This window comes from Carettochelys insculpta, chromosome 2, assembly GCF_033958435.1.
Source record: "Carettochelys insculpta isolate YL-2023 chromosome 2, ASM3395843v1, whole genome shotgun sequence".
NCBI lineage: Eukaryota > Metazoa > Chordata > Testudines > Carettochelyidae > Carettochelys > Carettochelys insculpta.
In genome coordinates this window covers 3488951-3505924 of record NC_134138.1, presented here as the reverse complement: position 1 = coordinate 3505924, position 16974 = coordinate 3488951, and the positions used below count along the sequence as shown (strand labels likewise).

The window sequence follows — 16974 nt, the reverse complement described above, 5'->3', positions numbered from 1 at the left end:
TTGCAGTGTGTGCCCTTAGCCACATCCCTTATAGTCACCCTCCACTTGGGCGGGTCCTGAGACAGGAGGCTTCATCCCACCTCCTTTGTATCCCATGGGGGAGGGGTCATGGGAGAGGGTGCGTTCTGGCCACGGCCAGGAGTTTCTTTAGCTTTTACTGTTGCTTTTGCTGCCCCCGCCCGCCCAGCCCTCTTGCCAGTCCTAACTGGGCCTAACTTGACTTCAGTTTGAGAGAGGGAGCCAGGCAGCCTTTCAGCGTATGCTCATGTATTACACTCCCACCATGCCCCGTACTACGGCCCGTAACCCTGTAACTGCTCTTATCTCTTCCCATTAGACCAGCAAACCCAGCCAGCCAGGCAGACACAACAGGCAGCGTTCCTGTCCTTTGTTCACATGTAACTCTTCTGCCAGAAGGTGTCGGCAGCAAGCAGGGCATCTAGGGGCTCCTTTTCACCCATCTCACACAGAACTGGCTCCAGCCCACACCCAGTAGCCTGGGAAATGTGCACCCCCGGGCGCCTTGGAGAGGCGATGCTTCCCCACTCGCACGCACAGAGTCTGAGTGTAGAAAAGAAACTTTTAATGAAAGAGGCAGAGAAATCACATGGCAATAGCTTGGGAAAATCCCACACCCAGAGTTCGTAACTAACCCTCAAGTAACTGTCCCAGCTCAGATGGATTGAGCAGTGTCCTTTGCCTCTCAGGCTCACCAGTCCAGTACTGTAAGGATCGAATCCACACACCCCAACATTCTCTGCACCCAACCTCAAATGCCCCACTTACAACTCTGTCCAGTCCGTGCAGGTCCTGACACATCACCCCGATGCACCCCTCATTGAGCCTGAGGCAAGGCCAGACATCCTCTCATTGGTCCAGTGTCCTGTGTGCCCCCCCACTGGCCGTTTGTCCCCTGTATTGTGGCTGGAGGGAAAACCAGCTCTCCATGGCTTGAGCCGCCGGTTCTACTGCTCAGCTCGTAGCAGTTTCAGCTTTGGGCCTAACTGCAGCACCTACCAAGAAGGAGTCTCACAAAGGCTACGTCTACGCTAGCCCCTTCTTTCTGAAAGGGGTATGGTAATAAGCAAGGTCAGAATATGCTAATGAGGCACTACCATGAATATGAGGCACCTAATTAGCATAATGGCAGCTACAGCAGGCCGCCCATGCAGTGCAGATGGGACCCTTTGCAAAGCCCCTTATTGCTATTTGGTTTTAGGGGCTTTCGAAGACTAGGGGGCTGTGGCCGCACTTGGCCAAAATTTTGAAATGGCCGTGCTAATGGCCAAATCGAAGAATACTAATGAGGTGCTGAAATGAATATTCAGCACCTCATTAGCATACTGCCACCTGCGCCACGTCAGAAGTGCCCCAGTTTGCTTGCGTGTGGGTTGGCTACATGGGGGTCCTTTCCCAAAGGACCCTACACACTTCAAAATCCCCTTGTTCCTATCAACTGATAAGGGCTACGTCTACACGTGCACCCAACTTCGAAATAGCTTATTTCGATGTTGCGACATCGAAATAGGCTATTTCGATGAATAACGTCTACACGTTCTCCAGGGCCAGCAACGTCGATGTTCAACTTCGACGTTGCTCAGCCCAACATCGAAATAGGCGCAGCGAGGGAACGTCTACACGCCAAAGTAGCACACATCGAAATAAGGGAGCCAGGCACAGCTGCAGACAGGGTCACGGGGCGGACTCAACAGCAAGTCGCTCCCTTAAAGGGCCCCTCCCAGACACACTTTCATTAAACAGTGCAAGATACACAGAGCCAACAACTAGTTGCAGACCCTGTATATGCAGCACGGACCCCCAGCTGCAGCAGCAGCAGCCAGAAGCCCTGGGCTAAGGGCTGCTGCCCACGGTGACCACAGAGCCCCGCAAGGGCTGGAGAGAGAGTATCTCTCAACCCCCCAGCTGATGGCCGCCATGGAGGACCCCGCTATTTCGATGTTGCGGGATGCGGATCGTCTACACGTCCCTACTTCGATGTTGAACGTCGAAGTAGGGCGCTATTCCCATCCCCTCATGGGGTTAGCGACTTCGACGTCTCGCCGCCTAACGTCGATTTCAACTTCGAAATAGCGCCCGACGCGTGTAGACGTGACGGGCGCTATTTCGAAGTTACTGCCGCTACTTCGAAGTAGCGTGCACGTGTAGACGCAGCTAAGGGGATTTCCAGGTCTGCAAGGGTCTTTCAAAAAGGATCCCTATGGAACCAAGCCACAAAGTGCCCTGTCCAACAGCATCCTAATGAGGCACTGAATATTCATTTCAGCACCTCATTAGTATTGTTCTATTCAGTTATTAGCATAGCCATTCCAAAGTACAGCTGCAGTCCAGAGCTACGTCTACACGTGAAGCCTACATCGAAGTAGCTTATTTTGATGTAGCGACATCGAAATAGGCTATTTCAATGAATAACGTCTGTACGTTCTCCAGGGCTGGCAACGTCGACGTTCAACATCGACGTTGCGTGGCACCACATCGAAATAGGCGCTACGAGGGAACGTCTACACGCCAAAGTAGCACACATCGAAATAAGGGTGCCAGGCACAGCTGCAGACAGGGTCACAGGGCGGACTCAACAGCAAGCCGCTCCCTTAAAGGGCCCCTCCCAGACACACTTGCACTAAACAACACAAGATCCACAGAGCCGACAGCTGGTTGCAGACACTGTGCATGCAGCATGGATCCCCAGCTGCCGCAGCAGCAGCCAGAAGCCCTGGGCTCAGGGCTGCTGAACACGGTGACCATAGAGCCCTGCAGGGGCTGGAGAGAGAGCATCTCTCAACCCCTCAGCTGATGGCTGCTATGGTGGACCCCGCTATTTCGATGTTGCGGGACGCGGATCGGCTACACGTGCCCTACTTCGATGTTCAACTTCGAAGTAGGGCGCTATTCCCATCCCCTCATGGGGTTAGCGGCTTCGACGTCTCGCCGCCTAATGTCGATGTTAACATCGAAATAGCGCCCAACACGTGTAGCCGTGACGGGCGCTATTTCGAAGTTAGTGCCGCTACTTCGAAGTAGCGTGCACGTGTAGACACGGCTTGCAAGTGTTCAGGAGGGTGGTTGGGTGACTTGCATTACTGAACCCTGTTTTTTTGTCAGGTGGTGGAGCTGGCCCATGGTCCCTGGGGTTGATGTCCCATAAATCTTGTCTTAGGTGCTGTGGTCACCCCTTGTATTTCAGGGCATGATTGCCAGGGTGCGGGAGAGGTGGGACCTGCTTGTCTCTGGTACCCAGCCTTCCCAAGGCCAAGCCAGCTAGCTGCTTTGAAAACAGTTGCGCAAATCCAGCGGCCATTTGTGCTCTAGAGAACAGACTGGCCCTGCTGGTTGGTCTGGTGGGGAGAGAGCTGCGCAGGGCAGCTGTGTCCCTCACTGCCAGGACTCCCAAGTTTAGAGCAAGGTCTGCCTACCAGGACCAGCACCAGGGGTACGGGGAGAGGACAGGACAGGACATAGCTTAGCCTTAGCCTCCTGCTGGGTGCTCAGAGAGTGCCATTGGCACTGGAGGAAAAGGCTTCTGCCTCTGCAGCTCCCCATTGCACAGCCCAGACGGAGCTGCCCTCCACTGAGGACGTCACTCCGCCTCTCTTTGGGGCATGCCCCAGGCAAAGGATAAATTGAGCCCTGCCACTGGGTCCATGCTGTGGCAGCCAGTTTCAGCCACTTCACGCTGGATCCACGCCGCGTCCCAGGGAATTTGCAGCCCCTGGGCTGGCCTCACCCCTTCCTACCCTGGACAGCTCATGCAGAACAGAAGGCCCCCGCGCTGCAGGGGGGTGCTGTGAGGAGGGGCAGGCAGGGCTCTGGCTGATAGGAGCCTGTGATGGGGTTCAGGGGTCCCCCTGCACTGCACCCCGTCCGCTGGCAGGAGTGACTCTCACTCAGCAGGTACAACAGGAGGTTTATTAGGCACCAGATGCCCAGTTTCTCACAGAAGCGTCAGTGCAGCAGTCAGAGACAGTCCTTCCAACCCGTCCTGGGGTGAGGAGCCCGAGGGGTGCCCCTCTGGGGTGTAGCTTTTGGCTGGCTGCCTTCCAGCTCCCTCTCACCCAGCCTCTAACTGCTGCCCCCGATTCAAAACCAGCTCAGCTCCACCCTCCTCTTTGTTCAGGGCTGAGGTGTTACCTGCCAGCCTAGGTTATAGCCCCAGGGTCATCCTCAGCCGCTGGGAGCTGCTCTGCTTGTCCCACACATCCAGCCTGAGTCTCACACATGCACTCCCCCCACTCCATCACAGAGCCCCACAGCAGGTAGGGGTGGGGAGCCACAGAAGGGGGGGATGGGAAGGGACCTCAGCTTGTCCCTGGCTGAGTCTCCCAGGGCCCTGTGCTGTGCCAGAGGGGGCTGTGGGCTGGCCCTCCCCCAGCCCTTCATAGAGCCAGGCACAGCGGGAAGGACAGCATGTCACCGGCTCCCCGCAGGCTGAGCGCCATTGTGCCAGGGAAGGAGCTCATTGTCTGCGGGCAGGCAGGCTCATGCAGACAATGCGGCTCTGCTGAGCAGCCAAACAGGCGCTGGAGCTGGCAGGGGCCCAGGGCTCCCCGGCAGGAGATCCTCAGAGAAGGGCTCGGAAGAGCCGCCTTTGGAGAGCCTGGGCTGTGTGACTGGAAGGGCAAATGGGGGTAGGAGTTGGGGTTAGGGGCACTTAAGGGAGGAACGTGAGTTGGCTGGGGGGCCAACAGTGGGAGGAAGGGGTTGGTGAAGGGGAGTAAGGCAGGCCTGTGGTGGGGGGGAGCTAGCTCAGTGGTTAGAGCATTGGCCTGCTAAACCCAGGGGTGTGAGCTCAGTCCTTGAGGGAGTCACTTAGGGACCAGGGCCAAGTTTTTTACAAAAAGCGGGGAGGTGCTGGTTCAGGCTGAATGACATTCTGAGGTCCTTTACATCTCTTTGAGGTGTGTATCTCCATATAGCTTCGACAGGAGTAGGGATAGCTCAGTGGTTTGAGCATTGCCCTGCTAAAGCCAAAGTTGTGAGCTCAGTCCTTGAGGAGGCCATTTAGGGATCTGGGGCAAATAGATTTAGCTGGCTTATTGGTCTCTGGGTATGACTTTTAAAAAAAAAGCGGGGGGAGGGGTTAACTCAGTGGTCTGAGCAGTGGCCTGTTAAACTCCCTGAGTAGTGAGTTCAGGCCTTGAGAAGTTTGGGAGAAATAATGTGTGGGGAGGAAATCTGTCAGGGATGTTGCTTGGTGCTGTGTATCTCCCCAGATGAAAAAAATGTCAAGGGGGTGGGAGAGGTCAGTGGTTAGAGCATTGACCCACTAAACCCAGGGGTGTTGAGCTCAACCCCCTGAGAGGGCCATTTAGGGGGTCTCAGGCAAATAGATTTAAAAAAAAAAACGTGGCAGGGATGGTGCTTGGCCCTGCCCAGAGGAAGGGGACTGGACTGGATGAATTCCCAGGGCCCCTTCCAGCTCTGTGAGATGTGTATCTCTGTATATAAATCACAGGGCCTGTCACTTGAGCTCCAGGGGGACCTCCCTCAGCTGCCTCTACCAGTACATCCATTATCTTCTCTGCCAAGCTGAGCCCAGCCCTGAGAGGGTGCCACTGCAATCCCCCCGTCTTCATCACTCAGCAAGGCCTGGGAAAGTGACAAGGTCAGGGCCCACCTCCACTCTTCTGGTTTTAGCCCTCAACACAGACCACAGAACTGGCTGTGCTCTAGCAAAGCATTTTAGCCAGAGGTTATTGTGGCTGCAGCTGAGGCCTCACCCAGACTGGGCACATCCCTGCCAGTCACAAAGCCTGGGCAGAGCAGGGGCTGAGATTCCTGCTCGGTGGGGGATGAGCATCCCAGGAAGAAGAGATGGAAAGCTACACTGAAAAGGGAAAGCCCCAGGTGCCTCTGAGATCAGACAGACCCCCACAGCTCTGCAGAAGCAGGGGACTCACTGCCCCATGAACTGAGCAGCTGAGCTGGGACCTGTGCTAGCCCAATGTTCCCACAGCCTGTACAGCAGGGCGGCTCTGCCAACAGTAATACCCAGGCATCAGCCAACGTAACAGTGTGTGTGTCTGGTACAACTTCCATCCAGGGACACCAGATACCTGGCAATCATTGGCTAACTCAGCCTCATGCTTTGCAGGAGATGTGGCAGTAGAGCCACCGACTGGCAACAAGAATCTCCCAGAGTCACAGAGTCAGCTGCATGTGCAGAACCCAGGAGTCCTGGCTCCCAGTCCCTCCTGTACTCTCTAGGAGGCCTTCCCCCCGAGATGTGAATAGAGCCTAGGAGGGTTTGCTCTCATCCCTTGTTGTGTTCTCTCTGTGCCTCACTGCCCCACCTACACTACAGGGACTCTCAGGTTGCTCCCCACCCCACCTGGGTAGTGGAGGCTTGTTAAGCACTAAGTTATCTGCTCAGAGCTCTGGCTGAGCAACAGGCGTAGCGGCTGAGCCTGGGGGCAGGCCAGAGTTGGGCAGAGCCCTTGGGCAGTCAGCCTATGCAGTGGTGGGCAGGGGAGTCACAGAAGCGCTCCCTGCCTGGGCCCTGCTGGGGCTGTCCCCTTCCCCACCCCTCTTCCTGGCACACATCCCAGTGCGAAAGGGCCAGCCCAGCGACACAGATGGAGGTGGAGACCTTCGCAAGGCTGTGCTCTGGCCCTGGGCTCCTGCCAGGTTCCCTGGGCTGCCTGTGCCCAGGAAAGGGAGGGAGGTAAAGAGCAAGGGAGCTTTCACCCATGCACAAACCTGAGAGCGGGGAGGAGGGGCATGCTGAGCTATGGGTCTCAGCCCTCCCTTCAATCACTGTGAGCAGGCTACGCTGCAGCCTCACCCACACCTGGCTTCTGACATGCCCTGAGGAGGCTCCAGGCGTAAGAATTAATCACCATAACACATAACAATAATTCGCCCGTACTCACAGCCAGGTAAATGTGGCTGCCTTACACCAGCACCAATGCATAAGCCAGTAACGTAACAGTGCCACCTGGTCGTCAGTTTGGGTATCGCAGCAAGGGCATCCCCCGCGGAACATGCCACGGGCTCTCTGACACCGGTCATGGCGTCTCGCCACAGCTTCCAGTGCTGAACTGAGGAGGTTCCTCCGGCTCTGGGTTCAGGCCCGGAAAGATGATAGCACACCGGGAGGGAATTCAGGAAAGAGCAGGCAGAAGCTGCCATGTACCTTGAAGGAGCTAAGAGCCTCCTGGCTAGAGCACTGCACCCCTTTCATTGCAGCTGGCCAACACTGACCTAAACCTTGGACTAGTCCACAGGGAAGAAGGACATCCCGGCATAGTGCAGAGCCAAGCTGCCTTCTTCCAGCGGCTACAGCATGGTAAGAAATAAATATGCCAAGAACAACAAGAAGGCCTGTGGCCCCTTATAGACTAACATATCTTGCAGCATAAGCTTTCGTGGGCAAAGACCCGCTTCATCAGATGCATGAGTAGGGGGGCGGTGTCAGAGGGGTATTTAAAGAGTGGAGTCCCAGGAAGAGGGAGGGCCGGAGCTGACAAGGTCTATTCAGCAAGGTGGAAATGGCCCAGTCCCAAAAGCAGTTATCAAAAGAGGAAAATCCAAGTCAGATCAGATGGGGGATGTGAACCTTTGTCAGAGTCTAACTTGTTTTGCCCTCTTTTGGTAAGTACTGTTGATACCGGGCCATTTCCGCCTGGCTGAATAGACCTCGTCAGCTCCGGCCCTCCCTCTTACTGGGACTCCGCTCTCTAAATACCCCTCTGAAACCACCCCCCCCAACTCATGCACCTGACAAAGCGGGTCTTTGCCCACAAAAGCTTATGCTCCAAAATCTCTGTTAGTCTATAAGGTGCCACAGGACTTCTTGTTGTTCTCGAAGCTACAGACTAACATGGCTCCTCTCTGATATATGCCAAGAACGAATCATGCCAAACCAACCAAATTTCCTTCTTTGAGCGAGTGGCTGGGGAGAAGCTGGGGAGCAGCGCTATATCTAAAGAACACTTTTCACATTGTGATGCCAAAAAAGGCTATTCCTCCAAATCAGCTGCTGGTATGGCATTCTGACACACCAGAGCCGTGTCTACACGTGCACGCTACTTCGAAGTAGCGGCACTAACTTCGAAATAGTGCCCGTCACGGCTATACGCACCGGGCGCTATTGCGAAGTTAACTTCGACGTTAGGCGGCGAGACGTCGAAGTCGCTAACCCCATGAGGGGATAGGAATAGCGCCCTACTTTGACGTTCAATGTCGAAGTAGGGACCGTGTAGTCGTTGCGCATCCCGCAACTTCGAAATAGCGGGGTCCGCCATGGCGGCCATCAGCTGAGGGGTTGAGAGATGCTCTCTCTCCAGCCCCTGCGGGGCTCTATGGTCACCGTGGGCAGCAGCCCTTAGCCCAGGGCTTCTGGCTGCTGCTGCGGCAGCTGGGGATCCGTGCTGCAGGCACAGGGTCTGCAACCAGTTGTCGGCTCTGTGTATCTTGTGTTGTTTAGTGCAACTGTGTCTGGGAGGGGCCCTTTAAGGGAGCGGCTTGCTGTTGAGTCCGCCCTGTGACCCTGTCTGCAGCTGTGCCTGGCACCCTTATTTCGATGTGTGCTACTTTGGCGTGTAGATGTTCCCTCGCAGCGCCTATTTCGATGTGGTGCCGCGCAACGTCGAAGTTGAACATCGACGTTGCCAGCCCTGGAGGACGTGTAGACGTTACTCATCGAAATAGCCTATTTCGATGTTGGCTTCACGTGTAGACGTAGCCCAGCTTGCCCCACATTGCTGCCTGTCAGAATTAGCTACCAGTGTTCCTGGAGCTCATCCATGGAGGTGGGGATTCACTTGGTCCTAGGGGGAGCTAGTTCTGAGTCTGGGGCTTCACCTGTCAGATTTGACTCCCTGACAACCTCTCCTTGGTCCTGGAGACAATCCCTGGTCCCTGTGCAGTGCCCCACCTTCACACAGCCTCTACGTACACATAAGGGGCAACCAGCTCTGACAAACACCTGCTTCTTGGTACAGCACCACCACCGTCCACACCCTCTCCCGACACTCAATACCACGAGCATCTACATGTACATTTGCACGCTGCCCAGAGGCACAGCAGCAACATACACACCCCACCTTTACACACACACACACACATCCTTTCACACAGCACCTCCACACACACACACCCCCTTGGCCCTACGCACCACACTGGCTCCAATGTTGCTATCTTGGCTCTGCACCCAGTGCTGTCAGCACACCCACCTGCCCCCTGCCCTTCCCCGTTTCTTTGTGGCCCCACGACCACCCGCTGCAGGCATCTGCTAGCGGCACAGTCCCACTTGAGGCAGGAGAGACAAGGTATGGTGGGTACACCCCACACAGCCCCCTCCCCCTGCCAGCATAAGCAGTGTGTTGTTACTGTTGCTGTTACTGTGATTATTTATGTACTTTCCATTGTTCTACAAACTAACTACCATGAATACATGAGGGGTGCAATTTTATATTCTTGCCTCAGGTGCAGAATTAGCAGTTAGGGTACTGAGATTGTCACAGAACCTACTACTGGAGAGAGCAAGAAGGATTTTTATTCTGGAGTAAAAATGAGTTTGTTCTGCTCTGAATACATCAGCACAGAGATCTCTCCTGAAATAGAGGTGCTGGTCAATTTCACAGCTGAATCAGTTGCTCATAAACTTCACAATTACTGACATTTACTATGCTTATGGTTATACTAGAGAGGTTTGTGACATAGTAGTGCATGCAACAAACTAAACATGGATCAAATGCATCAACGTTTCAAATCCATCACAGAATACACCACCTTGAAGAGCGAGTACAGACACATGTTCAAAATATTCTTTAACTCAACTATTTCTAACTATTCATAGCCCGAAATCAGCCACACATGCAACGTTTGGTTCAGGTCTCCGAATGTTGCTTGTCATGTTATGAATTTCACATCTGTAACAATATTTTACAAGTATGATTTTATTAAATAATTGAACCAATAAATAATTGAAATTCAATGGATCGATTGCAAAATGCAAAGGAGAATAAATAGCACCTTACAGGATTAGAAGGAAACATGGGCCTGCAGTTGTACAAAAAGATGGGCAAGTTGAGGGAGGCAGCTCCAGAAAACAGACTCCTCTCCTTGCCAACCCCTTGGGGCAGAGATGCTGCATTTAAACCATGTTCCAGCTGGCTCCATCCTTCTGTCCCTGACCTTGCACAGCAGGGGATGGGGGGCTACCTGCCAGCCCAGGCAGGCTAGGAAGCAGCACTGTAGCTGTTTCTCAGCATGAAGACTCCTGTGGGGTCAGCATTTCCCCTCACAGCCGCTCTGCAGAGCAACCATGGGAGCAGGAGGAACTGACCAAGCCTGTGCCAGGCTGGGACTCAGGCAGCTTTGACCAAGGAGGCTCGGCACCCTATTGCAAAAGGGTTACTAGGTAAAGGACTGACAAAGGGCCTTACTGCCGGGCCACCTCTGGGGAACTTTACTGGGAACATTCAGACAGGGTTACCCTACAGAAGAGAGAACATCCCTGAGGCGCAGCGTGTCTGTAACAGTACCCACTCGTTCCCACCGCAGTACCACCGGGCTCAGCAACCTTGGAGGCAGTGTTGAAAACTGACCTTCCATCCTCTCCAGCCTGAGTGCCGGTGATACTTTTAAAAGCCACTAGGGGTCCTTCTGACAACAGCTCCGTGAATAAACACGCGAGGAGGCAGGGCTCTCCCGCTTGGGGAGGGGGTTGGCCGTGTGAGACGGGCTTTTCCTACTCCCCAGGCGGCCTGGCTCTGTGCCAGCACCCGGCTGCCTGGGGGGAGGAAGGGCGGGGCTGAGCTCCCGCCTCACCTGCTGTTCTTGGCACGCGTGCTGTTCTTGGCACGCGTGCCGGCTCTGCGGAGCCCTAGCACGTCACACGCGCTCCCGTTCGGGCTGCTGGCGCCTGGCCCTTGTACAGGGGCTGTGGCGCACTCCGGCATCCACCCACCGGCCAGAGGCGCAGGGCGCCGGCTCCCCCCCCCCACGGGATTGCACACCGCCGGGCCGGGCGGGAAAGCCCCGTCTCTGGCGGGACCGGGGAGGGGCGGGGGGGGGGGTCACTTGTTCATCCCTCAGCACTGCAGCGCGCGCCCTTCCCGCCCAAATAACGGCCGCGCCCCTCCCAGGCAGGCGGGCGAGCGGAGCGCCGAGCGCTCGATGTGCTCCGGCGCCATTTTCCAGGAAGCGGGTGAGAGGCCGGAGGGCGGCGGCGCGGCAGGGCCGGGGGCGCGGGGAGCAGCGGTGCGGTGCGCTCGGCTCAGGGTGTGTGTGTGTGTGTGTGTGTGTGTGTTTGGCTGGGGGGTGGTGGGGAGCGCAGGGCCGGGGGGGTGTTTGTGGCTGGGGGGCGGTGGGGAGCGCAGGGCCGGGGGGGGTGTTTGTGACTGGGGGGCGGTGGAGAGCGCAGGGCCGGGGGGGGTGTTTGTGGCTGGGGGGCGGTGGGGAGCGCAGGGCCGGGGGGGGTGTTTGTGGCTGGGGGGCGGTGGAGAGCGCAGGGCCGGGGGGGGTGTTTGTGACTGGGGGGCGGTGGGGGGCGCAGGGCCAGGGGGGGTGTTTGTCACTAGGGGGCGGTGGAGAGCGCAGGGCCGGGGGGGGTGTTTGTGACTGGGGGGCGGTGGGGAGCGCGGGGCCGGGGGGGGTGTTTGTGACTGGGGAGCGGTGGTGAGCACGGGGCGGGGGGGGGTGTTTGTGACTGGGGGGCGGTGAGGAGCGCGGGGCCGGGGGGCGGTGTTTGTGACTGGGGAGCGGTGGGGAGCGCGGGGCCGGGGGGGTGTTTGTGACTGGGGGGCGGTGAGGAGCGCGGGGCCGGGGGGGGGTGTTTGTGACTGCGGAGCGGTGGGGAGCGCGGGGCCGGGGGGGTGTTTGTGACTGGGGGGCGGTGGGGGGCGCAGGGACAGGGGGGGTGTTTGTCACTAGGGGGCGGTGGAGAGCGCAGGGCCGGGGGGGGGTGTTTGTGACTGGGGGGCGGTGGGGAGCGCGGGGCCGGGGGGGTGTTTGTGACTGGGGAGCGGTGGTGAGCACGGGGCGGGGGGGGGTGTTTGTGACTGGGGGGCGGTGAGGAGCGCGGGGCCGGGGGGCGGTGTTTGTGACTGGGGAGCGGTGGGGAGCGCGGGGCCGGGGGGGTGTTTGTGACTGGGGGGCGGTGAGGAGCGCGGGGCCGGGGGGGGGTGTTTGTGACTGGGGAGCGGTGGGGAGCGCGGGGCCGGGGGGGTGTTTCTGACTGGGGGGCGGTGAGGAGCGCGGGGCCGGGGGGGGGTGTTTGTGACTGGGGAGCGGTGGGGAGCGCGGGGCCGGGGGGGTGTTTGTGACTGGGGGGCGGTGGGGAGCGCGGGGCCGGGGGGTGGTGTTTGTGACTGGGGGCGTTGGGGAGCGCGGGGCCAGGGGGGTGTTTGTGACTAGGGGGCGGTGGGGAGCGTGGGGCCAGGGGGGTGTTTGTGACGGGGGGGCGGTGAGGAGCACGGGGCCGGGGGGGGGTGTTTGTGACTGGGGAGCGGTGGGGAGCGCGGGGCCGGGGGGGTGTTTGTGACTGGGGGGCAGTGGGGAGCGCGGGGCCGGGGGGGGGCATTTGCGGCTGGGGGGCGGTGGGGAGCGCAGGGCGGGGGGGTGTTTGCGACTGGGGGGCAGTGGGGAGCGCGGGGCCGGGGGGGGGCGTTTGCGGCTGGAGGGCGGTGGGGAGCGCAGGGCGGGGGGGTGTTTGCGACTGGGGGGCGGGGGGGGAGCGCAGGGCCAGGGGGGTGTTTGTGACTGGGGGGCGGTGGGGAGCGCGGGGCCGGGGGGTGGTGTTTGCGGCTGAGGGGAGGTGGGGAGCGCGGGGTCGGGGGGGGGCGTTTGCGGCTGGGGGGCGGTGGGGAGCGCGGGGCCGGGGGGTGTTTGTCACTAGGGGGTGGTGGGGAGCGCAGGGCCGAGGGGTGTTTGTCACTAGGGGGTGGTGGGGAGCGCAGGGCCGGGGGGGGGGCGTTTGCGGCTGGGGGGCGGTGGGGAGCGCGGGGCCAGGGGGGGGCGTTTGCGGCTGGGGTGGTGGGGAGCGCAGGGCCGGGGGGTGTTTGTCACTAGGGGGTGGTGGGGAGCGCAGGGCCAGGGGGGGTTGTGTGTGTGTGTGTGTGTGTTTGGCTGGGGGGCGGTGGGGAGCGCAGGGCCGGGGGGGTGTTTGTGACTAGGGGGCTGTGGGGAGCGCAGGGCTGGGGGGTGTTTGTGGCTGGGGGGCGGTGGGGAGTGCGGGGCCGGGGGGGTTGTGTGTGTGTGTGTGTGTGTTTGGCTGGGGGGCGGTGGGGAGCGCAGGGCCGGGGGGGTGTTTGTGACTAGGGGGCGGTGGGGAGTGCAGGGCTGGGGGGTGTTTGTCTCTAGGGGGCGGTGGGGAGCGCAGGGCCGGGGGGGTTGTTTGTGTGTGTGTGTGTTTGGCTGGGGGGCGGTGGGGAGCACAGGGCCGGGGGGTGTTTGTGACTAGGGGGCGGTGGGGAGCGCAGGGCTGGGGGGTGTTTGTCACTAGGGGGCGGTGGGGAGTGTGGGGCCCCGGGCTGTTTGGGTCCGGGGATCGCGTCGGGTGCAGGGGCCGGGCCACCAGGCCACACTAACGCCCCTCTCCCTCCCTCGCAGAGGTCCCCCTGGCAGCAGTGCCCCAGCCCACCACAATGTTCCACGGGATCCCTGCTGCACCTGGCCCAGGAGGTGAGTCCCGCTGGCCCTGCCGCCGTGGGGAGCAAGGGGCCCCACAGCACCACCCCATGGCCTGGGCTGAGACACAGACTGGCCCGGTCGACACCTGACAGAGCCCTGCTTGCTGGCCATGAGCAGGGCTGTGACCCAGGCCCACCCCGCCCCTGGCCAGAGACCCAGTGACACCGTGGGCTCCAGCTCCCCTCAGGGGACTGCCCGCCCTCAAAGTCCCCAGGGGTCAGGCTAGCGGGGCTGGGGGCAGCAGAGTGGTGGGACACTGGGCTCATGGGAGGGTGGGTATCACGGCCACAGAGGCAGGTTACGAAGCAATGGCTCAGTCTGCATCAACAGGGGTTAGGATAGCACAGCAGTTCCCAAATTGGGTTGGGACCTCATTTTAATGAGTTTCCCTGGGTTGGCTTAGATTTGCTGAGATCGAAGCCAGACAAAGGGCTTCAGCCCTGTGCAGTGGGGCTCAGATTCCAGGCCCCTCCTGGGGCTGCAGCCTGGGTCCTCAGCCTCTCCTTTCTTCGGGCAATGGGGCTGGTCTTTTGTTCCCCTTACTCGCACCCCTGGTGGCAGGGCCTGGGTTTTGGCTGAGGCATGTGTCTGTGCATTACTTTTTCTTGGCAGAAGTGGATTGTACAGCAATGAAGTTTGAGACCCCCTGAGATAAAGAACAGCTTTCCCACACTGAGGGTAGTTAAGCTGTGGAGCAGGTGCCCCAGGGAGGTTGTGGATCCCCATCAGTGGAAGTTGTTAAGAATAGGCTGGACAGATGCCTGGAAGGGATGGGCTCTGTTTACTTGGCCCTGCTCCAGTGCAGGGGCTGGACTCAACTTCTCAAGGACCCTTCCAGCTCAGAATCTGATTCTCCCTTGTGAACTGTGCTGGGTTCTCTGGCCTGGAGCAAGGGGCGGTGATCAGCAGGAGGGGCGGGATGGAAGAGCGGAGCAGGCTGTAGAGGTCCTGGGTCCTAGCAGTATCCCTGTAGCTGGTAGGCTAAGGAGCTGTGGACGTGGTCCTTCCTAACACCGGGTTACCAGGAAGGTTTTGCATTGTGGGCGTCACTGGTAGGCCCCTAGCTATAAGTGCTAGGTCTGTTCATGGATTTCCTCTTTTTCAGCCCCAGGGAATAAGCCAGAACTGTACGAGGTGAGTAACACTGGTCACGTTCCCCTCCTCGTCCTGTCTCTGGCACAGGAGGCAGAATGATCTTCCAGCGTACGTCGGGTTTGGCTCTGCAAACGGTTTCACAGCCCTCAGTGCTGGAGCATTCAGGGGACCCCAGCTCTTGAGGTGATTCCCAGCTCCTTACCTCCATCTCAGTGTGGGTTTCTCTGGTCCCTGTCTCCTCTACCCTGTGGTGAGGATGCAGGAGGTCCGTATCTGTCATCTCCGTCCCCACCTGCTTCCAGCCTGTCCATTTGTGCAGCTGACCACACACTGTGCGGGTACCTGACAGGCTGTGTATCTGCTCTCCTTGCAGGAGGTGAAGCTGTATAAAAATGCACGGGAGCGAGAAAAGTGAGTCCATCCCCAGCCGAATGGGTTCCCATGTGGTACACAGTTCTGTGGGGCTTGGGAGTGCTGGGACTTCAAGCTGTTGTCTGCAGTGAGGTCCTTGCTCGGGAGATGCTGGGGCTGATGGTGCAGGGAGCTATGCGTTCTGATGCTCTGTCCCCGCGCCAAGCTAGGAAGGACCCAAGAGCCCTTCTGCTCCGCCTCTGCCATTGGCCAGGGCAGCCTGCGGCTGAGAAAGATGCAATAGGCGGAAGGGTCTTCTCCAGAAAAAGGGAGTGCTCCTGCTGGGCTGTGGAGCATGAGAGCCCCTGTGCTGTTCCCAGGGACGCGGGCGCGTGTATAACGGTGGGGGTCACAGGCTATGCGCCTTCACGGGCTTCTGCGCTTGGGTTTCAGGTACGATAACATGGCTGAGCTGTTTGCGGTGGTGAAGACGATGCAGGCTCTGGAGAAAGCCTATATCAAGGACTGTGTCTCTCCCAACGAGTGAGTCCCCAGCTGGGTTTTGTTTCCAGCCTGGTCTCTCCCAGGGGAGCCAAGCGGATGCAGCAGCAGGAGCATCTCCTGCAGGATGCGTCGTTACCGAGTGGAGCAGAGTGACCTCCCCTCCCCAGGGCACTGCGGACACACTGGGGAGGGGGCTCAGAGAAGCATCAAAACAGCCCCTTAGTCCCCCCTCAGGCCCTGCCCACTTCCCCTGGGGGCCAGGCAACATTGCTCCATGCAGAGGGTCTCCAGTCAGAGACCCTGGGGAGCCTCCCCTGCCATGGGGGCTGTTACAGTGTTCTCCTTTCCCTGGGGACCTGCTTGTACATCCTCGACCTCCGTGTTCCCCTCCTGCTTGGCATGAGCCACTCCAACTGTTCTTACTCCATGCACTGCCCCAGGTACACCGCAGCCTGCTCCCGGCTCCTGGTCCAGTACAAAGCTGCCTTCAAACAGGTACAGGGATCTGAAATTGGCTCCATCGATGAATTTTGCCGCAAGTTCCGGGTGAGTTCAGCCTCCAGCAGTACAGCTTTTGGGGACTCTGGGACAGGAATCTCGGGGGGCTCCTAGAACAGTGGGGGCGGGGTGGGGGCTGTGTTGCTGCTGAGTTCTACATGTAGGCCGCATCGACACTAGTCCCCTCCTTTTGGGGCGAGTTGGGAATATGCTAATGAGGCACCACCGTGAATATGCAGTGCCTCATTAGCATAATAGTGGCCCCACACAATTGGAAAGCACAGCTTTTGAATTGTGCGCTACCTCTCTAGACGGGGGCTTTTTGAAAGGACGCTCCTCCGCCCCCGGACTTTGAAAAACCCTTCTTCCTAAAACCAAATAGGAAGAAGGGGCTTTCGAAGTCCGGGGGGTCCTTTTGAAAGGCCCCTGTCTACATGGGCGGTGCGCGATTTGAAAGCAACAGTTTCAAATCATATGCAGCCACCATTATGCTAATGAGGCTGTGAGGGGGTTCGGGGTCTCCATCCTCTGCACCCCATCCGCAGGCAGGAGAACAGCAGGTTTATTAGGCAACAGGGCACAGCGTCGTACAGAGGAGTCAGTGCAGCCGGCAGAGACAGCCAGTCGAAGCCATGCTGGGGAGAGGAGGCCCCGAGGGGCCCCCGGAGCCGGGGTCTTGCCCCCTCCTTTGTCTCTCTCTCTCCCAGCCCCGACTAACTGTTTCCAACATCCAGTTCCAGGTCAAACCCCTCAGGCTGCACCTCCTCCTTTGTCTGCAGCCCAGGGGTGTCACCTGGTCGCCAGGTTACCCTCAGCAGGAGCCCCACGTGTACACACAGGTATCTCCCACTGCATCACAGAGGCACTGCATAT

At 58.9% G+C, this 16974-nt stretch overlaps 1 protein-coding gene across 1 annotated transcript in view; it reads left to right on the top strand.

The window, feature by feature from the left end:
* Nucleotides 1-16974, top strand: part of LOC142009057 (vacuolar protein sorting-associated protein 28 homolog) — a 251897-nt gene that overhangs the window by 231538 nt on the left and 3385 nt on the right. Inside the window, exons 2-6 of the mRNA XM_074986501.1 lie at nucleotides 13573-13644; nucleotides 14759-14787; nucleotides 15122-15159; nucleotides 15553-15642; nucleotides 16044-16149. Coding sequence (XP_074842602.1) covers nucleotides 13573-13644; nucleotides 14759-14787; nucleotides 15122-15159; nucleotides 15553-15642; nucleotides 16044-16149 — 335 coding nt within the window. The remainder of the gene's footprint in view (nucleotides 1-13572; nucleotides 13645-14758; nucleotides 14788-15121; nucleotides 15160-15552; nucleotides 15643-16043; nucleotides 16150-16974) is intronic.